We start from the raw sequence: 21,339 nt of genomic DNA, 5'->3' as shown, positions 1-21,339 counted from the left end.
TCCTGGGCTTCCAGGCCCTCCCTGGCTATGCTTGCTTGTCCACACGCTTGCCCGCGGCTGGAAAAGACACAAACCGAGAGCATTAGGAGGATGGATGACCAAGTCCACAGAGGAAACAGGCCCAGAGCAGAGTAAAGGGGAGACTCAGGAAAAGTCATAGGCAGAGCTGGGACTGGGACCCAGTCTCCTTTTCACAAGCCATGTGTGAGTGCCAGGTTCTGGGACCAGCGTCTGGTTAGGCCTCATCCTGGGCTTGATGTGGGATAAGGGGTGAGTGGAAGGGGCTGGCTAAGGAACTGCAATGTGGCTAAGGTTGGGGCAGGCAGCGTATGGCCTGAACCCCCAATGGAAAGGCCTGCAAAACTCTCTGCTCAGACGCATGGAGTGGATGAGGCTCTAAGGACTGGGGACGCAGGGGCAGGTTGGGGTGGTGTTCAGGACCAGAGCTGGGGCAGCCTCACAAGCTGGCATGCCCTGCCTCACCCGCTCAGGTGTGTACCTGACAATGGGCTTTGCTCCAAGACTCACTCGTCCTTGAACACTTTTCCTCCAACTCACTCTGAAGACGTTCAGGACTACAGATGAGTTGCAAGAATTGTACAGCAATATCCATGTGTCCTTTGCTCAGGTTCACCGATGGTTAACATTTTGCCACCTTTGCTTTCTCTCTTGTGCTCTCTGTTGACAGCCACGCCTACATATGCACAGATCTATAAGCCTATATCTATGACTGAACATGTATATTTTGCTGAACAATTCTAGTTGCAGACACCATGATGCTTCCTTTTAATCCTTCAGTAAAGGGACATTCACCTACAGGACCATAATCCAGTGGGCCCACTCAGGAAATGGAACATAGATCAATGTTACCTGATATACATTCCGTACTCAAATTTCCTCAGTGGCTCCAGTAGTGTCCTTGTAGAGCTTTTTTCTTTTTTCAACCCAAGATCCAATGAAGGATCACTTATTGCATTTAGTCGGCAGGTCTCCTTTGTCTCTTTAAATCCATACATGATTTTGCAATGTTTCATGACTAACGTTTTTGGAGGGTCCCGGCCAATCATCTTGCAAAACGTCCCTCCATTTGGGTTTGTCCAATTGTTTTTTCATGATTAGATCAGGTTGAGTTTGAAGGATTTAAGGCTCTTGATTCCTAATGGCAAAATGTTATCTAAATATGCTGATCTAATGTCCACTTCCCGGGGCAGGGTGTGGGAGTGCTTGCCTGGCACTGCTCTTGCCAGCACTGTTATCATTTCCAAAAATTTTAGTTGATCTGAACGGTGAGAAATATGATATTGCCATTGTTTAAAGCCTCACACCTTTGCTTATTCTTGAGATCAAACCAGCTACTGGTATTTGTTTATAAACAATCTGTTTATGAACTTTCTCCTACTGGGGTATCACCATTTTTCTTTTAAGGATTTGTTACAGTATTTTACGAGGGTACTTCAAAAACTTCGTGGAAAAATAGAATTAAAAGATAATACAAGGGCTGGCCGTTTACTCAGTTGGTTAGAGCACAGCCTTATAATCTCAAGGCCACAGGTTTGGATCCCTGCACTGGCCAGCTGCAAAAAAAAAAAAAAAAGTAAAAGATAATACAAAATTTTCCATGAACTTTTTGAAGACCCCTCATATATGCTACGAATATTTACCATTTGCCATATTTACTCCAAAGGTTTTTCCTAGATTATATTTTGCCTTTTTATCATATGTGTATATTTCTGACATAATGAAGGTTATTTATTTATTACAAAAGTAATACATGCTTATTGTTTATAAAATTAAAACAGCCAGCCACACACACACACAAAACAACATGGAAGTGATAAGGTAAAAAATAAAAGCTCACCATGACCCAATTCCACTTCTCAGAGAAAACCATCACTGTAAACAAACACACACACATACACACGCTCTCTCTCTCTCTCTCTCTCTCTCTCTCTCTTGCCCAGCCTGGAGAATGACTGATGCCTAGAAAAAACCCATTTTAGCTTTAAGGACATACACAGGCTAAAAGAGAAGAAATAGAAGAATATATTCCATGCAAATAGTAAACAAAAGAGGGCAGGAGTGGCTATACCAGTCACAGCATTGTTGTGGGTTTTTTTTAAATCAATATTTCCTGCACGCTCATGCATTTATTGGTAAGAAGCCCAGCGTCTCCCTCTTGAGGTCTCTTCCAGAACAGTCCCAGGGGCTTACTCAGTCCAAAGGAGGCCAGTCCTACCTCCACAAGGCACAGTGGTGCCTCCTGAGGGCTCCAAGCTCAGCCCTTGCTTCCTGAAGTGGGAATGATGGCAGAGTGGGAGAGTCAAGCAGGGCTTCCAGTCCAAACCATGCATGGGGTCTCCGTCCCTCACCAGTTCCTGGCCTCTGGCTCTGAGTTTGAGTCACCTGTCCACACCCTATTTCCCACAGAATGAGTTATTTCCTTTGAGACATAGGTCTTCTTTCTGCCAGCTGACCTTGGTCAGGACTATCCTAATGGGTCAGATGGCAGCTAATCCCACTGACCCTCACAAGGGAGGAATTGGGGCTCAAGTCTTATTTCTCCTGGGGCTTCCCAGGCCAACCACAAATGTGCCCACCTCCCCCCCAGGTTAAGGGAGAGGCAGTTTTAAGAGTTGGTAAACAGCATGGAGTCAGACTGCTTTAGGTAAGCTCCTTCCCCATCTGTCAAAGGAAGTAATAATACTAGCAAAAGACTGAGTGTATTAGCACCTATCAACAGATCACTTAGCACACTGCAGGGCACATAGTAACTGCTCAATAAATGTGAACTATCATCATATACCTGTATGTAGCTCCCTAACTTCCCTATTTTATAAGAATAAAATAGGACTGTCTGGTTAGCTTACTAGGTTAGAGCAAGGTGCTGATAATACCAAGATCAAGGGTTCAGATTCCTGTAACTGCCAGACACCAACAAAAAACAAACAAACAAACAAACAAAACAGGAAAAAAAAGAATAAAATAGCTTGCTTTTCTCAACTAACACTATGCTACACATTTTCAATGTCTGCAACTGCAGCCTCCTCTTCTGTGTAGGAGTCTTCCAAAGGATGTGTCCATGCAGGAGATCACACTCTCTGTGTAGTCTCAAAACCCTCAGTTTTTGCCTCGATGATGTTTTCCATTGCTTTAAAGCTTAGGAAATTTTACTTAAGGTTAGTTCAGTTAGGGCTGGCCCGTAGCTCACTTGGGAGAGCGTGGTGCTGACAACACTAAGTCAAGGGTTAAGATCCCCTTACCGGTCATCTTTAAAAAAAAAAAAAAAAAAAGGTTAGTTCAGTTAGATCAGTTGAAGTTTAACTGTTAAACGGCCACCTGCATTTTCATTTCTCTACCTGGGAGTGCGTGTTTCTTTCTGTTCGCTGACTCTCAGTCCATGTGGGACGGAATTATTTTCCTAACTTGGGAGAAGCAGATGAGTGGTCAGCCTCCACAGGGAGAGGGTAAAAAGGATGAGGAGGGAACAGGAAAGCCACCTATTAGGGTAGGAAAGGGAGGCCACCAAAGAAAGGGTCCTGGTGCCAGACACCCCAGCCATCAACATCTCTGGACCCACCCATCTTTTCTTCTGCTCCAGAAACCTAGGAGTCCTTCTGGTTCCTCCCTCGCCTCCCACAAGCCATCCCTTTAGAATGGCTGTGAACTTTTCCTCCTAAATATTTCTCACATCTGCCCTTCCTTCCACCCCCACCCCCACCACTTGAGTTCAGTACTTAGATCTCTGAGATGGCCCCCAATGGTTGCGCCACCTTCTGCCCTTCCCCAGTCCAGATTCCATATTGCAGCTGACAGGTGGGGGGCACTTAGGACAGTGGGCACTGCCTGGTAAAGCTGAAGCTATGCATACTTACAGCTCCTTCCTGTTTGCCCCGGGACACTTGTAGTAGAAAAGACACAACGACATTGCCTGGAAAGCAAGAAACTGGAAATGACCCAAATATCCATGAGCAGTAGTGGATTAGTTTCCTGTTGCTGCTGTAACAAATTACCCCAAACTTGGTGGCTTTAAACAACACAAATTTATTATCTTACAATTCTTTTTTTTTTTTTTTTTTTAAAAGATGACCGGTAAGGGGATCTTAACCCTTGACTTGGTGTTGTCAGCACCACACTCAGCCAGTGAGTGAACCGGCCATCCGTATATGGGAACCGAACCCGGGGCCTTGGTGTTATCAGCACCGCACTCTACCGAGTGAGCCACGGGCCGGCCCTATTATCTTACAATTCTGGAGGTCAGAAATGCAAAATAGTCTCACAGGACTAAAATCAATGAGTCAGCAGTTACATGTTCTTTCTCGGGGCATTAGGGGAGCATTTATGTTTTGCCTTTTCCAGCTTCCAGAAGCTGCTTGTATTCTTTGGATCACCGGCCCTTTCATCTCGAAAGTCGGCAATAGCTGGGCAGGTCTTTCTCTTGATGCTATCTCTCTGGTTTTAACTGTTCAGCCTCCCTTTTCCCCATTTAAGGATCCTTTTGATTACATTGGGCCCACCCAGATAAAGAACGCATATCTATTGACTCACTGATGTTAGTCCCACGAGACTTTTGGACTTCTGACCTTCAGAACTGTAAGATAATCAATTTGTGTTATTTATTTATTTATTTAATTTTTTAAAAGATGACCGGTAAGGGGATCTTAAGCCTTGACTTGGTGTTGTCAGCACCACGCTCTCCCAAGTGAGCTAACCGGGCCATCCCTATATGGGATCCGAACCTGTGGCCTTGGTGTTATCAGCACCACACTCTCCCCAGTGAGCCGCGGGCCAGCCCTAAATTTGTATTATTTAAAACCACCAAGTTTGGGGCAGTTAGTTACAGCCGTAGCAGGACTATACACTGCATAACTTACTCTTTTCCTACCTCTCCTCACTGTAGAAGCAGAGCCCTGGAAGACAACAGGCTCTGGTCTCCCCTGGGGTGCTACGGAGGAAATTTTTCTCTTTTAAAAGAAGCTCGGATACACCTATTTTCATAGCAGCATTGCTCATAGTAGCCAAAGGTGGAAGCCACCCAAGTGTCCATCAATGGATGAATGCATAAATACAATGTGGCAAATACATACAATGAATATTACTGAATCTAAAAAAAAAAAGGAAACTCTGACATATGCTACAACATGGATGAACCATTATCCTAAGTGGAACAAGCCAGTCACAAAAGGACAAACATTGTATGTTTTCACTTACATAGGTACATAGAGTAGTTAAATTCACAGAGACAGAAAGAAGGGTGGTGGCCAGGGACTAGTGGGGAGGGGGATATGAGGAGTTATTTACTGGGTACAGGCTTGCATTAGTTTTGCAAGATGAAAAGAGTTCTAGGGGGCCGGCCGGTTAGCTTATTTGGTTAGAGAGAGGTGCTGATAGCACCAAGGTCCAGGGTTTGATCCCTGTACTGGCAAGCTGCCAAAAAAAAAAGAAAAGGAAAAGGATTTCTGGTTACACAACCGTATGAATGTACTTAACACTATCGAACTGTACACTTAAAAATGGTTAAGATGGTGCTATGGTTCGAATGTGTCCCTCAAATTTCATGTGTTGGAAACTTAATCTCCAAATTCATATGTTGATCGGAGGTGGGGCCTTTGGGAAGTAATTAAGATTAGATAAGGTCATCAGAGTGGGGTCCCCATGATAGGACTGGTGTGGCTTTATAAGACGAGGAAGAGACCTGAGTTGACATGCATGCTCTTGTCCTCTCGCCATGTGATGCCCTCGGCATGTTATGATGCAGCACGGAGGCCCTTGCCACATGCTGGCACCATGCCCTCGGACTTCCCAGCTCCAAAACTGTTAGCGAAGTAAACCTCTATTCTTTATAATTCTATATACCACCCAGTCTGTGGTATTCAGTTATAGCAACAGAAAACGGACTAAGATAAATTTTATGTGTAATTTACCAAAATTTAAAACAAAACAAAACAAAAGAAGTTTGCAAAGCAGTTAGCATCATCTTAAACGAAGAAAGATCTCTCACCAGGAAGAAAAATCTGCAGACATTTGTGGAAATATGTATAATCTGTTTCCCAGATTATACACAAATTAATTCATTTATTCAATAACATTAAGTAAGGGGTTCCTTAAGAACTTGAGAATGTATTAACTCCATGCATTTCCAGGGGAAGTAGGGATGGTCATAGGGGATGTTAGAGGGCCTCTGTTTTCTGAGCCATCGCCTGAGGAGCTCCCACAGTCCTTCCCCATTGCTGTTTCCTCCTGCATTTAGTCTTTACAAAGAAGCAGCAGAGCAAAGCAGTTAAGTACTTTGCTGTTAGACATGCCTTGGTTTGAAACCCAGCTCTGCCACATACTAGCTGTGTGACTTTGGGCAGGGCAATTTACTTCACCTCTCTGCATTAGTCTCCCCATCTGTAAATTGGGGTTGATAACAGTGTCCATCCTTCAGCATTGCTGGGAAGATTTAATGAGTCTTAAATTAGGCCAGTGCTTGGCATGTAGGCTTCTGTGCTTTCTCAGCAAACATCCTCTGGACACCTGTAATGAGAGAGCCCTGTGCTCAGCACAGGGACCAGTCCACAGGGAACTCCCAACCTCACAGGTTTTCTTTACACCATGGTTTCTCACCCTCAGCACTATGGACATTTGGGCCAGATAACTCTCTGTTGGGGGTACTGTTTGGTGCCTTGTAGGACGTTAAGCTGCATCTCTGGCCTCCATCCACTAGATGCCAGTAGCACCTCCCGGTTGTGACAACCAAAAATGTTTCCAGGCAGTGCCAAATGTTCCTTGGGGTACGAAATTGCCCCCAGTTGATAACCACTGAAGTACACTGCAGGGCAGAGAGCTCTCAATGAAGTATTAGACCAGGGGAGGCTGGGAAGTCTGCAGGGCTTCATGGAGGAGGTGGTCCCAGGCTGGGCACTAAGGTTGGCTAGGATTTCCACAGGGGCCAGGTGATTGCACTGCCCTGGCTCTCCTCCCACCTCTCCCTAGTTTTTCTTGGCAGGCTCCCCTTCCTCCACCTGATCCTGAAATTCTGGGGTCCTGGGGGCTGTATCCACCATCCCTTCCCCACTCTCTCCACACTTCCCTAAGAGAGCTCTCTTCAAGAAGGGCTGACTCTTCTCTGCAGACCGTTCCAATTCCCTGTCTCCAGCCCAGATCTCTCTCCTGAGCCCTTGACTCCTTGTCCAGCTGCCTCCCAAACACCTCCACCTAGAGCTCTCCAGGCTGTGCAAACCTAGTGTGACCAAGTTGCCTTCTCCTCTCCCCCCACAGTCCACATCCTTATACCCCTATTGACACCTGGGAGTCCATCAGCTTGTTCTCCCTACCTGTCCCTTCAAGACTTGTCACTTTGACCTCATGAATGTCTCCAAAATCCAGCCTCCTCTTCACATCCATAGCCAGCTTCACCTCCACACTGGTCTCACCTTTTCCAGCCCACCCATCGCACTGCAGCCAGAGATCCTCCTAAAATGCCAGTTAGACCCTGTCACACGCCCGCCTTCCCTTGCACAAAACCTCCCATGCCTCTCAGCCCAGCAAAAGGCCAGGCTACCTCTCCTGCTGGCCTCCAGCCCCTTGATCTCCTCACTTTTGCCTGTAAGTCACCTACCTTCCCACGGTCGTGTCTCTGCTTGGGCTGTTTCATATGACAGGAACGCCATCCCCCACTGTTCCCAGCGGAAAGTATATTCGTCTTTCAGAGCCCAGCTCCCCATCCCTCTTCTGAGAACCCTTCCCTCATCCCCCAGCCCCTTGCCAAGGTTGTTACTTCCTCTTGACCCTGAAGGAAAGATGTTTAAAGCTGGAGGCTGAACCTGTGGCCCCAAAGCCCTGCTTGTGAATCCCAGAGGGTTGGAAGGGCTCTCAGAAATCCTCCGGCCAAACATCTTCAGTTTTCCAGATGAGGGCAACCACCATTCCACAAAGATGGACGGTGGGCTTTGCTGCCCTGGCTGGTGGCATTTGACACGACTGGCCTCTCCCTTCCTCTTCTTGATACACTCTCCTTCCTCACTGGCCTCCGGAGCACCCTCCCGCTGTTTCCCTCCCACCGCACTGGTGGCTTATTATCTTACGTGCCTCCCCTTCAATCCCATCTCTTCACATCGGCGTCCCCAGGCCCTGCCGTCCATCCGCAATCCTCTTCCGTCAGCTCTCGCTCCCTCTACCATTCCCTCCAGTGCTGTCCCTTGGGCCAAACTACCTTTATCTCTTACCTGGATGACTGCAACAGCCCCCTAACCCTGCTGTGCCCTTCGCCTCTGCAGCCCCTCCACACAGCAAGACTTGACTGTGGTTGACTATTGACTGTGGGTCAGACCACGTCCCTCCTCTGCTCAAAACTCTCCAGTGGCTCTCACCTCACTCAGAGTAATAGCCAAAGCCCCAACGATGGCCCACAACACCCAACATGAGGTGCACCTCCTTACTGCCCCACCCCGTCTTACCTTTTTAAACTCATCTACTCCCACTGTCCTCCTTGATCCAACCATCCTGCACACTCCTGCCACTGGGCCTCTACCCTGGCTGTTTCCTCTGCCTGGAAGATTCTTCCTGTAAGAATAAGAATGGATCCCTCCCTCGCCTCCTTCAAATCTTGGCTGAAATGTTGGCTTCTTGATGAAGAATCTCTGACCACCCTATTTAAAATTACAAACTATGGCTGGTCAGTTGGCTCAGTTGGTTAGAGCACGGTGTTATAACACCAAGTTCAAGGGTTCAGATCCCGGTACCAGCCAGCTCCCCCCCACAAAAAAAAGTTATAAAATTGCAAACCACCTTCTCTTAGTACTGCCTATACCCGACCTCTGACCCTACTTTAATCGTTTCTTTGCAATGGTCACTTTCCAACATACTACATAATCTACTTCTTTATGTAGTCTATTTCTTATCTGTCTTCATTAGGATGTCATCTCCACAAGGGCAAGGATCTCTTGTCTCAGTTGTTCATGGCCATATCCTAGTGCCTATGCCAGTGCCTGGCACACAATAAGTGAACCCGTTTCGATTCCAAAACCCAGAATGAGTGGACCTCTTGCCAAGGTCTTACAAGACCACAGATGGCGCAGTGGAAAGGCTTGGGAGACTGTCAGTGCTGGGCGAGTCATTAAAACTTTGGGGGGGCCTCCTGTCTGTCACGTGCAGATGTCAGAAGTCGTGTATCAAGTTCTCAATAATGCTGGCGGGCGCGCGCGCGCACACACCCCGCCGTTAGTAAGGTCACGGTCCCTGGCATTCTGATGTTATTTACACTTTTCCACGCAGGATTTCATTTCACCCTCACGCTACCCCAGAAAGAGGTAGAGCCCCTTTCTCACAGGTGAAAAGACTGAGGCTCAGAGAGCGACGGCGGGAAGGCCTGGGTCCTCCCAGCGCCACCGCAGGGCCGCTGTCTGACCCTCCTCCCCACGCGCGGTTCCGAAGCTCCGAGGGTCGCGGGCCGGGGGCGCAGCGCGGGGCTCGGCTCCAGGAACTACATTTCCCAGGAGCAGTCGCCCGCAGCTCTGCGGCTCCCGGGGTTTTACAGGGCCTCGAGTTAAGGGGCGGGGCCGTCCCGCCGTTTGCCGGCTGCAAAACGGCTCTGCGCTCGGCGGGGACCCGAGAATGGCCTTCGCGGGGATGGGGGCCCAGCCGGAGTCCAGAAGCGCCCCCGGCCCCGCAGGGTTCGCGAGGCGAGGCTAAGCCATTCTGGAGGCAGCGTTTCCTCCTCCTGTCCCCTGGGCCTCGGACTCTGCACCCAACCCCCGAGGAACCCCCTCCAATTCCCCCGAACAGGGGAAGGAGCGGTGAATCTCGCCGCCTGGCAGGAGAAGGGGTGTCTGCCGGCTGGAAACTCCAGCGACCCGCGGCGACCCCTCCCCCCACTTCTGGGTTTTAGTTCCGGGAGAGAATTCACAGGTCTCTGGGATGGGCGGGGACAAGGGATGTGAGGGCTACAAAATGAAATGAAGGCCCGGGGTCGCAGGGAGCCTGAGTCTCACAGTGGGTCCCCCCCCCATCCTTCCAAATCCCGGAGCCTCTACGTAAAATGGGGGTGACAGAGGTAGTGATTACATTGCCTCCCTCCTGGGGAGACAGGCGCAAAGAGCACTTTGCAAACTGTAATGTGCCATGCAAATAAAATGATTCATCATCGTGTCATTACATTTATCCAGCCCTTATTCTAAGACATGAGGGAGGGGTGGCGGGGGTTGCTGGCCGGTTAGCTCAGTTGGTTAGCGTGCGGTGTGATAACACCAAAGTCAAGGGTTCGCATCCCCATACAGGCCAGCCATCAAAAAGAAAAAAAAAAAAAAAAAAAAAGACACGGACGGAGGCTGGCGACACGTCTCTGGAACGCAGGATGGAACATCACCTCGGATATGGGGTGCGTATTTCCCCATCCAAATTTTATTGGGAACCGGGAGAATTGTCTTTGAAAATAACGAAAACAAATCTACCGAGAATGTTTTGTTTTCAAACCAGGAAACTTCGAGGTAATTGACATCATCGAAATAAGAACCGTGACCTTTTGAACTAACCTGGCCCTTCATCGCTTCCCTTCCCAGCCTGTGCCACCGAGATAAGCCCGGGAGAAGGCATCTGACACCGAGTCTTAGACCTCCCCCTCCCCTGCCCTCCACCAATCATCTGGATTAATCCATCCCGGGGGGCGCGATGTCTGTAAACAGCTCCCGGGCCATACCGGGGACACGTTTACCATTTCGACCAGCTACAAACCCCTACTCTCAGGGTATTGTTTAAGTGAAGAGTGACAGGTCTCTCTGCTTAAGAAATAAACGAGAGTTTGCCGTGGGAGGGGGCCCAGGGAGCAGGCATCCCGGAATCCCAGCCCAGGGCCGCTGCCAACAGGGACCGGCACGTGACTCGGGGGTCCGCGGCAGACAAGGGGTCTGGGGTCTCTGGAGTCTCTTCCCCTGGCCTCTGGGCCCCCAAAGTCCCCCAGAGCCCCAGGACTCCCTATTGTAGCGCCCCTTGTCCATCTCGTCTACACCTGCCAAGCAGCAGGGGAAAAGATGTATGCATTTTAACAAAGACATTGCGTCTGCCCAGCAAAATGGCGGTGGTCCGGGCCACAGCTCCTGAACTGCACACTTCACGAGGATTGTCACGATCCAAGGAACGCGACCCGCTCTTCGACCTCTCCCCCGGCGCTCGGTTTTCCCAAGTCCCCAAAGCACTCAAGACCTCATCCCAGGAGCCCCAGGACCGGCTCCGGTTAGATCCTTTGGGGCAGCTCCTCCATTGTGGACTACCCCTCTCCCCCCCACCATACACACTGTCTTCAAGGGGCCTTGGGAGGGGGACTGGACCCCTAGGCCCACCTCAGGGGTGGTAGAAAGCGAGCTCTGCCTCTGACACCCCAAAACTCCCAGGCTGAGGGAGGCATATAAATGAATTCCCGGTTAGGATATATGGTAAATGTGGGGTCTTTGAGGGGAGGAGGACACCAGAGAGGCCCTCCCTCATCTCTCAGGGAGTCCAGGCAACACTGGGGGTTCAGCCTCAGGAGGGAACCTCGACTCAGAGGTCGGGGGGCACGATGGGGGAGAGACGACAGAGGAGGGGGAAGGGACAAAGTTTGAAAGTGCCCTTCCAACTCTTCCAGCGAAAGTTTCCTTGGGGGCCCCATGGACAGAGAGGGGGTAGGGGTGCGGGGAGCTCCGTGGAGGGGTGACCCCCGAGAGGTGACTGGACCCCGGGGGAGCGACCCCTCCCCCCTGTCCCAGCTCAGCCCGGCTGGGAGTCGCCCAGCTCGGGGCCGCGTGTGTTAGTTGGGGCTGCTTTCCGGCCGCTCCGCGGGGCCGAGGGGCCCCGCAGCGGGCCGGGAACGGGGTCCCAGGTAGCTCCAGGGGTGAGCTTTGCAATGACAGGTTTCCCGCACCGGGGCTCCCGGGCCCCGCAGAGCCAGGCCCCCGCAAAGGGGAAATGTGCCGGCGCAGCAGCGGTCCTTGGCGCCGTTTGGGGCGTGTGGCGGGCGCGGGGGCCGGTGGCCGGGCCGGCGGGCCGCCTGGCTGGAGAGCCCAGGGAGCCAGGCAGCGGCCCCGGGCGGCGGCGGGGAGCGGGAAGGCCCGGGCCGGGGGGAAAGGTCGGATTTACTCGGCGGAAGAAACACAGATGGCGGCGGCGCGGCGCCATTCCGGGCCGGGAGCAGGCAGCCAGCAGTCCTGTCCTCACCGCGGTCCGCCCGCCGCCGCTAAATACCCGGATGCGCCGCCCGAGCGCCAGACGCGGAGCTGGGAAAAGGGAGGCAGAGGAGGCGGAGGCGGAGGCAGAGCCCGGCGCCGAGACCCAGCGACAGATCGGCGGGGCTGGGCCTCGCGGAGCCGGCCCGGCGAGCCCTCCCGCCACCCGAGCCGCGGAGGAGACGCAGCGACTCCTCGCCTGCGCCCCCGAGAGCCGCACTCCGGACTGGCCGGGTAGTGAGGGGCCCTAGAGCAGATCCCGAGTCGGGCTTCGCTCAGCCTCCGACGAGGGCTGGCCCTTTGGAAGGCGCCTTCAGCAGCAGGACCAGCCAGGCCACCATGACCGACAACTCCACGTCCGCCCCTGCTGCCAAGCCCAAGCGGGCCAAGGCCTCCAAGAAGTCCACAGACCACCCCAAGTACTCAGACATGATCGTGGCTGCTATCCAGGCCGAGAAGAACCGCGCTGGCTCCTCGCGCCAGTCCATCCAGAAGTATATCAAGAGCCACTACAAGGTGGGTGAGAACGCCGACTCCCAGATCAAGTTGTCCATCAAGCGCCTGGTCACCACCGGTGTCCTCAAGCAGACCAAAGGGGTGGGTGCCTCGGGGTCCTTCCGTTTGGCCAAGAGTGACGAGCCCAAAAGGTCAGTGGCCTTCAAGAAGACCAAGAAAGAAGTCAAGAAGGTGGCCACGCCAAAGAAGGCAACCAAGCCCAAGAAGGCTTCCTCCAAAGCCCCAAGCAAAAAACCCAAAGCCACTCCAGTCAAGAAGGCCAAGAAGAAGCCGGCTGCCACGCCCAAGAAAACCAAAAAACCCAAGACTGTCAAAGCCAAGCCAGTCAAGGTATCCAAGCCCAAGAAGGCCAAACCAGTGAAGCCCAAAGCAAAGTCCAGTGCCAAGAGGGCCGCCAAGAAGAAGTGACAATGAAGCCTTTTCTCGTGGACGCTCCTTTCTATGTCCTATGTTTTGTACTTTCCTCCTTTTTTCTCTCTTGATTCTCATCCTTTGCCCCTTTCATTCTGACTTTATAAGAGATGGAATTTGGATTCCTCCGAACTTATGGAATAGTTCATTTTTCCTTAACCAATTGTTCAAGGACAGCAACAAGAAATCTCATCTCTGTATAATGATGAGAATGTACTTATATTTTGTTGTTTTGATTTGCTATTAATCTAATGGGTTTAAAGGATTGGGGTGGTTTTGTGTGTTTTGTTGACATGTTTGCTATGAAGGTAGATGGGAGAGGAGAGAACGGGCAAGATAGTTTGTCTGGCTAGGTGAGAGGGAGCCCAGGAGTTGTAAGGTTTGTAGGAGTATCTTTTAAGGTCAGGGAACTTTAAATTGGGCACCCCTTGTGAGAATTTCTGAACCTTTGGCCGAGAGGTGGGGTGGCAGCAGCCAGACAGTAAAGGATGGAGGTAGATAAAACGGTCTCTGGGCTGATTTCCACCTCACAATGGTGAGCATTGGGGGTCAAAACCCGTTTCCTTCTGACTAATGCTAGTCTGCCCTTGTGGCCTCCAGATTGTCTTAGAAAAGGGGAGAGGGGAGCTGTAGCTTCCCTCAGTCAACTAGGAACTAACCGCTGAAGGGTCTTTGTGGCTTCAGCAAAGTCACTTGCTAAACGGGAGTGGAAACTTTGGGGGAAGGATGATGGGGAGTCAGCCAAGTGCCTCAGTGTGTCCTGTTGAAGTTTAGGTTTTTCCACACAATTGATGGGTTGTGTCCCAGGAGGACTTTTTTCTCTTCCCTTGGTTTTTTGTTCCTCCCGTACAAGAGGTGGCTTTGCTTGGTTTGGTGGGGCTCCAGCCACACCCCCAGCCACCTAAAACTTCCCGACCTCTTTTTATTTCTGGGTTTTTTTCTAAGTAGTTGTAGATGGGGAGGGGGCAGTGGGTGGGGAGTGGACAATAAGACATACCGCAGTCGATTTTGAATTTGCTAAGTAGTTTTACAGAGCTAGGTCTGTGTGCATGTGTGTGTATTTATATATATATATATATATAAATATAATATCTAGGGCTAGCACTAACGTTTCACACCCGGGAGCTGGGAGAAAAAACCTGTACAGTTGACTTTCTCTTATTTTTAATAAAATAGGAAAATAGCGCATTCCCCCCACTCCCCTTTTTTTAAACAAGTGTTATTTGTGCCGGGAAAAATTTGCTGTCTTTGTAATTTTAACTTTAAAATAAATATGGGAAAGGAAGAAACCTGATCGGTGCGTTTTTCTTCTAAGACTGGAGGAGACTGCGGAGAAGTTGGGCGGGCCGGTAGTAGGGGACATTTGGGGCGTTTGCACCTGCGAATGGGGGGGGAGGGTTCCAAGAGCTGTACAGCAACCGGGAAACCTTAGGGCTGGAGGGTGCAGAATGTGCCCCACCCTGCTCCTAGGCTCCTGAGCCTTTGGGGTCCGGCAGGCAACCCTTTCCTTCCGAGAGGTGGGTGTGTGGGCGGGGGGTGGGGACTCTGGGGGGCTGGGCCCTGACGCGGCTTCCTCCGCCCGCTCCCCTCCCCTCCCCCAGCACCGACCTCTGCTGTCTCAACTTACAAATCAATCCACTTTCGTCCTTGGCGGACCCCTCCATGCCCCGCCTGGCCACTCCGGGCCCGCCTCCCCAGTGGGCCTTTCTCGCTCTGATTGGCTGCCGGGGTCTGGTCCCCGGCCACGTGAGCAAGCGGCGGTCGCAGTGAGCACTGCACCCGGGCGGGCAGGTGCGCTCGGGCGAGGAGGGCGCGATGTGGGCTGGCCGTGCCTGGCACGCGGCGCTCTACCCGGCCCCCCGCGGCCGCCGCGCGCGGTCAGCGCTGGCCCAGCTGCGCGGCATCCTGGAGGGGGAGCTGGAAAGGATCCGCGGGGCCGGCACCTGGAAGAGTGAGCGGGTCATCACGTCCCGTCAGGGTCCGCACATCCATGTGGACGGCGTCTCCGGAGGTAACGTCCCCTCCCGGGAGTCGTCGGACCTGGCCGAGTGTGCGAGGGCCCTACTGGAGCTTGAGCTGGAATGGAGGTCCTGGAGGCGGGACGGGGTGGGCGGCACCTGCACACGTAGTTACCGGTCCCCTTCCCATCTCTCAGGCCGACTCTATGGCTTCCCAGTGTTAACGCTAACCTGGTTAAGCCCGTTTCGACAGAGGGAGGTGATTTGCCCTTCAGCACCTTTCTGCTGCAGAGGGCAGGACTCGGTCGAGATCCAGCCCCGTGAGAATGTGAGAAAAAGAGAGAGACACAGGCGGCTTCCAAGGAAGGGCGGTGGGAAGGCGGCTGCTTTGTGAAGACCTCCACTAGTTGCTGCACGTGGACTCCTGCTGATCTCTAGACGTGGGAATGTCGAATCCCATCTTAACAAACGAAGAAGCTGACGCTCAGAGACGTGAAGCGGCTTGCTCAGAAGCCCCCAGCCAGCTGCAGGCAGAGCTGGGATACTGGCGGGAAGGTTGGCTAACTGGCCAGAGAGGCCCATTTCCTGGCCAGTCACAGCCAGCAAGGGGTCTGGGGCTGCTGCAGAAATGACATGATGAATTGGCCCTGCCAGGTGTCCCTTATTTCATTCTAACCAGTGGTCACTGCCCATCTCATTTGTGCCAGGCCTGCTAGGCTGCCTTCTGCCCAGGAAATAGCACGGAGTCCTTGGTGCTGTCCTACTCATTTGTAAGATGGAGGTCCCAGGAAATCCCTGATTCCCCAAGGGGAAGCTTGGAGAAGGTTCAAAAGATGGGAGATTAGGAGACCCACGTTCTCATCCTGTTTTTGCCCTTCCCAGGCTGTGTGAATCTTTCCCTCCTCAGCCTCAGTTTTCTGCTCAGGTCAGCTGTGTTCACTTTGAGCTTTGTAAATCAGGTACTGGGGTCTCAAAGGCACCCCCTTTGGGGATGTGGTTCTGTACCAGGCAGCAAAGTAAACTGTGGAGTTTGAGGACTGCAGCGGGTATCTGGCTCAGCGCTCTTCTTTTACTCATGAGGAAACCAAAGCCCAGATGAGGGGTCGGTGGTGGTCTTCAGGGACAGAAGCAGTCTGTGAGGAAGGGCTGGGTTCATGCTTGGGTAGAATGTGATTCAAAGCCAGAGTTTAAACCTCTCATCTTTCAAGGTGCTGCACTGAGAGAGAATCCTTTCCTCTCCTCCCTCTCCTGTCAGATTCAGTTCCTCCTGGGGGCCCCAGCTTCCCACCCTGGCCTGTGTCCCAGATGGGTTGTACTGTGTGGTTGTTGCCTCCTCAAGAGTGAATCCAGGTTCCTTTCCTCTCTGGACTGTTTCTCTAGGGCCTACCACCATCACCTTTCCAGGCCCTTCCTTGCCCTGCCTGACCCGTTGTGTCCATCTCCTCTCCTCCACTTCAGGAATCCTTAACTTCTGTGCCAACAACTACCTGGGCTTGAGCAGCCACCCCGAGGTGATCCAGGCAGGTCTGCAGGCTATGAAGGAATTTGGAGCTGGCCTTAGCTCTGTCCGCTTCATCTGTGGGACCCAGGTACACAGCAGGTGTTGGGGGGGGCATTGTTCCCATGGTTGGGCATTGACCCCAGCTGCCTGTTTCCCACAGTCAGCAGGACTGGTTTAGCCAGCTCAGCTCATCCCATCCCAGGACTCTGGGTCCACTGTTAGCCCCAGAGCTGTCTGGTAGAAAGGCTGGGTGCAAATCAGTTTTGCTCAGAAGCCTTGGGCAAGAAAACTTTCCTTCCTGAGCATTCGTTTCCCTACCTGCAGAACAGAGTTTCTTACTCCTGTCCCTCTACAGGAAAAGAATAGAAGGCAGGGATTGAGATCTAGGGTTCTGGAGCTATTCTGCCTGTGCTCGGTTTCCAGTGCTGCCATTTATTAGCTTTGTTACCTTGGGCAAGTGTCTTAATCCCATCATTGGTAAAATGCAGATAATAGTACTTAATAGGATTGTTACAAGTTAAAGTTAGTTAATAAACTTAAAAAATGCTTAGGACAGTGCTTGGCACGTAGTAGCTCTCAATAAATATGGCCTATTAATTATTTTGTAAATGTTACAAAATAAATTTATATAAACATGAAACTTATAAGGGCCAGCCCGTGGCTCACTCGGGAGAGTGTGGTGCTGATAACACCAAGGCCATGGGTTCAGATCCCTACATACGGATGGCCGGTCAGCTCACTTGAGAGAGTGTGGTGCTGACAACACCAAGTCAAGGATTAAGATCCCCTTACCAGTCATCTTTAAAAAAAATATATATATATATATATATATATATATATATATATATATATAGTGCTTAATGTGTGTCAGGTACTCTTTTTAAGAACATTACAAGTATTAACTCATTAATCATCATAACAATCCTAAGTGATATGTGCTATTTTCATCCCTGTTATTGAAATGAGGACATTGAGGCCCAGAGAAGTTAAGTGTTTTGCCCAAAGGCACACAGTCTGTCATAGAATTTAAACCCAGACAGCTTGGCTCAGGAGTTCATGCTCTTGACTACTTGTGATTATCATTATCTGTCCTCTCATAAAGGTAAAGATGAAATGAATTTCAGAGGCAGAATTCCTGACTAATAGCCAGGCACTTTCCAACAAAACTCTCACCCAAACCAAACAGCTTTCAAATCTAAGAATTAGAGGCCCAAGTGAACCCAGAGTAACTTATGTAACCTTCTTTGCCATTAAGCAACCAGAAAAGGCACTCAGTTTGATGTTAGGAAGACACATCTTCCTTTCCCATCAGCAATCATAATTCTACCATTAGACACCACTACAAAACAAAAATCCACCCAGGAAGTCCCTGACTCCTCAGTGGGAACCATCTGTCAGATTCCTATTGGCTCTGGGGTAATCCATGTGGTGCAGACAGGCGGGAGAAGCTGAGGCTGCAGGCCTTGGGTCTGTTTGTGGCTCTCTAAGCTCTGTCTCCCAGGATTTGTCCCATGGGCCCCACAGGCATTAACACCTGTCCCACTCACTTTTTTCAGAGCATCCACAAGAATCTAGAAGCAAAGATAGCCCACTTCCACCAGCGGGAGGATGCCATCCTCTATCCCAGCTGTTTCGATGCCAACGCGGGCCTCTTTGAGGTGCGTTGGGCTGTGGGTGGGAATTGGTGGGGCCTACTAAGCTGTGGAAGGCTTGGGGATAGGCACTCCAGGAGAACCTGGCAGGATGCCAGTGCCATGCCTAGAGGCTTCAGTGCCCATGTACTGTGGAGGTCATGCTGGGCCAGGTAGGTGCTCCAGGAGGAATCCTGGGGCTTGCAAGGAGCCCAGCTTCCATACCACTGTCGGGGTTACCTACATCAGCTGGAAGGCAGGGCGACAGGGGCCTGGTGCTCACCAAACATGTTCTTGCCTGCTCTCACTAGAGCAGGGCCCTGGTCCAGCCCACTGCTGGGGGGCTCTGGAGACCCAGATAGTGGCAGAGGGTGTCTCGCCTTCCTGCTGAGAGGAACTCCTTGGATGGTGGTGAAATTTTGACTTACGGGAAGTCATGGAGGACGGAGAACCTCAGGATGTTTGTGTGATGGCTCAAGCCTGTTTGCAATTTTGTTTTGTTTTGTTTGGCAGCTGGTCAGAACAGGGATCTGAACCCTTAACTTTGGTGTTATGACACTGCACTCTGACCAACTGAGCTAACTGTCCAGCCTCTCAACCCTAACTGCCTCCCTCCAGGCCCTGCTGACCCCCGAGGATGCAGTCCTGTCAGACGAGCTGAACCATGCCTCCATCATTGACGGCATCCGTCTGTGCAAGGCGCACAAGTACCGCTACCGCCACCTGGACATGGTTGACTTAGAAGCCAAGCTGCAGGAGGCCCAGGTGGGTGAGGCCCCAGGGTTATAGGGGCAAGGAGTAGGCTTACCTTCAGCCTCCCCCAGTGAAGGAGGTGAGGCTTGGAGATGCTAACTCCTCACCCACAGACAAGCAGTCTGAAAGTTTGAAACAGCCAAGATTTGAACCCAAAGCTTTCTGCCATTGCACCATGCTGCCTTGAGTTTTAGCAAGCACCTTCTACTAGGCATAAGGCTGGAGTGGGCATGTGGATAGGACTTGGCCCGCTCTCTGAGGCCTCGCACAGGAGTGTAGACCTGAGACCATTCTCACTGCCAGGACTAAGCGTGGCTCCCTGACTTCCCTGGAAGAGATGGGTAAGATTCAGATAGGCACAGATGAGGGAGAGGACGGTCCAGCCCCAAGACGGTGGTACCTGTGTGCCCACCTCTGTGCTGGGCACTGGGGCAGAGTGAGCTCTTAAGAGCCCCAAGCAGCACAAAGAGCAGGTGGTTTGACCCAACTCCATGATAGAACCTGTCACCTGCTCATGTCATCCCTGCAGAAGCATCGGTTGCGCCTGGTGGCCACCGATGGAGCCTTTTCCATGGATGGCGACATTGCACCCCTGCAGGAGATCTGCCGCCTCGCTTCTCAATACAGCACCCTGGTCTTCGTAGATGAATGCCATGCCACTGGCTTCCTGGGGCCCACAGGACGGTGGGAGCATATGGCACCTGAGGCCTGGGGCGGAGCTTCTGAGGGTGGGAGGAAACTAGGCTGAGGAGGCCAGTGGCAGCAGGGGAGCTTCCCTTGCAGGGGCACAGATGAGCTGCTGGGTGTGATGGACCAGGTCACCATTATCAACTCCACCCTGGGGAAGGCGCTGGGCGGAGCATCAGGTACCTGCAGTGTTGTGCCCCTGGGGTCCCCTTATCCACATGCAGGGCCCTGGAGGCCTCTTGGAAGGTGGCGGGGCAGCATGGACTGTACTTTCAGGAGGGACTTGGGGGAGGCTCTGGCCCCTGGCCCCTGACCAACCCCTTACCGCCACCACCACCTCTTCCCTTGTTCTCAGGGGGCTACACAACAGGACCTGGGCCCCTGGTGTCCCTGCTACGACAACGCGCCCGGCCCTATCTCTTCTCTAACAGTCTGCCACCAGCTGTTGTTGGCTGTGCCTCCAAGGCCCTGGATCTGCTCATGGAGAGCAATACCATCGTCCAGTCTATGGCCGCCAAGACCGAGCGGTGCGGTTCCTAGCAGGGATAGGGCAGGCTGGGGTGGGGCATGGTGACAGCTGCCCCTGCATGCCTACCCAGCCCACAGACAGCTCCAAGCCTACAGCTCCTGCCTCTGTGCCCACCTCCTTCCTCTCTCTGTCTCTGCCTCCTTCTATCCTGTGTCTTCCTTTTGTCAACCCTGTCTTCTCACCTCCCTTTTTGCTCTGCCTGGCTCCCCTTCTGCCTCTTAGGGTCTGTATCTCTGTCTTTGGTGGACCCTTTTACATCAGGAGTGGGCATGGATGCTCCTGGCCCCCCAGCTACCTGTGACACTTGGCTTGTGCCCACAGGTTCCGCAGTAAGATGGAGGCTGCTGGCTTCACCATCTCAGGAGCCAATCATCCCATCTGCCCTGTGATGCTGGGTGATGCCCGGCTTGCCTCTCGCATGGCGGATGATATGCTAAAGAGAGGTAAAAGGCTCGGACAAGAGGTCTGGTGGTGGGTCTTAAGAGGAAAGGGAGGGAAACCCCTAGACTGAATATACCCCTCACCCCCATCCTACTGCCTCTCTTAGACCAGCTGTCTGTCCAAGCTTGCATACCCCAGGCCATGAGGTAGTCCCTTGTCTAAGAGCCTTTAGGCAGCTCCGTTGCCCTCTGTGGGCTATAGGAAAGCAGGAGCTGTATATCAGGCCCTCAAGCCTGTCTGGCTGTGGTGTGACCTTGTTCTCTATCCTCCCAGGCATCTTCGTCATCGGGTTCAGCTATCCGGTGGTCCCCAAGGGCAAGGCCCGGATCCGAGTACAGATCTCAGCGGTGCACAGTGAGGAGGATATCGACCGCTGTGTGGAGGCCTTTGTGGAGGTGGGGCAGCTACATGGGGCGCTGCCCTGAGCTCGGGTAGGGACACGCAGAGCCAAGGTCCACCTACCACCACAGCAACAAAAGGAGCCTTTTGTCAGTACAGGCCAGAGGCTCTGAGCCCTGAACCAAAGTCTTAGGGCTGGGCTGGGATGAGGCCTGTGCCTATGGCCACGAGAGTGAAATAACAGTGTGAGAACCGGCTGTGAGTCTTTGGTCTGCTTTATTCACAGGCCCCGTCCTGTGGCAGGTGAAGCATCAGGCAGGAGTTGGAGCTCTGAAGGCAGCTCCTGAGGACTACAGAGCTCAGAGCTGACCTCCCCCAAATTAAGACGGGACCCAGG

General features: G+C 52.1%; 2 protein-coding genes across 3 annotated transcripts; both read left to right on the top strand.

The window, feature by feature from the left end:
- The first annotated feature begins 12,216 nt into the window (after nucleotides 1-12,216).
- Nucleotides 12,217-14,397, top strand: LOC134361123 (histone H1.0). Its single transcript, XM_063076065.1, has one exon. It carries the CDS (start codon nucleotides 12,516-12,518, stop codon nucleotides 13,098-13,100), a length of 585 nt encoding a protein of 194 aa, XP_062932135.1. The 5' UTR covers nucleotides 12,217-12,515; the 3' UTR covers nucleotides 13,101-14,397.
- A 521-nt stretch (nucleotides 14,398-14,918) lies between these two features.
- GCAT (glycine C-acetyltransferase) lies at nucleotides 14,919-21,169 on the top strand. Of its 2 annotated transcripts, none has more exons than XM_063075857.1 (9): nucleotides 14,919-15,114; nucleotides 16,520-16,650; nucleotides 18,119-18,220; nucleotides 18,812-18,958; nucleotides 19,476-19,630; nucleotides 19,730-19,812; nucleotides 19,989-20,160; nucleotides 20,484-20,605; nucleotides 20,877-21,169. In XM_063075857.1, exons 1-9 carry the CDS (start codon nucleotides 14,919-14,921, stop codon nucleotides 21,026-21,028), a joined length of 1,260 nt encoding a protein of 419 aa, XP_062931927.1. In that variant the 3' UTR covers nucleotides 21,029-21,169. The 2 variants fall into 2 exon arrangements, with proteins under 2 accessions (XP_062931927.1, XP_062931926.1); XM_063075856.1 differs by having other exon boundaries at nucleotides 16,442-16,650.
- Nucleotides 21,170-21,339: the final 170 nt, after the last annotated feature.

This window comes from Cynocephalus volans, chromosome 12 (assembly GCF_027409185.1).
Source record: "Cynocephalus volans isolate mCynVol1 chromosome 12, mCynVol1.pri, whole genome shotgun sequence".
NCBI classification, from domain to species: domain Eukaryota; kingdom Metazoa; phylum Chordata; class Mammalia; order Dermoptera; family Cynocephalidae; genus Cynocephalus; species Cynocephalus volans.
Note: the sequence above shows the minus strand (reverse complement) of the source record. Positions and strands in the feature narration are given on the sequence as shown.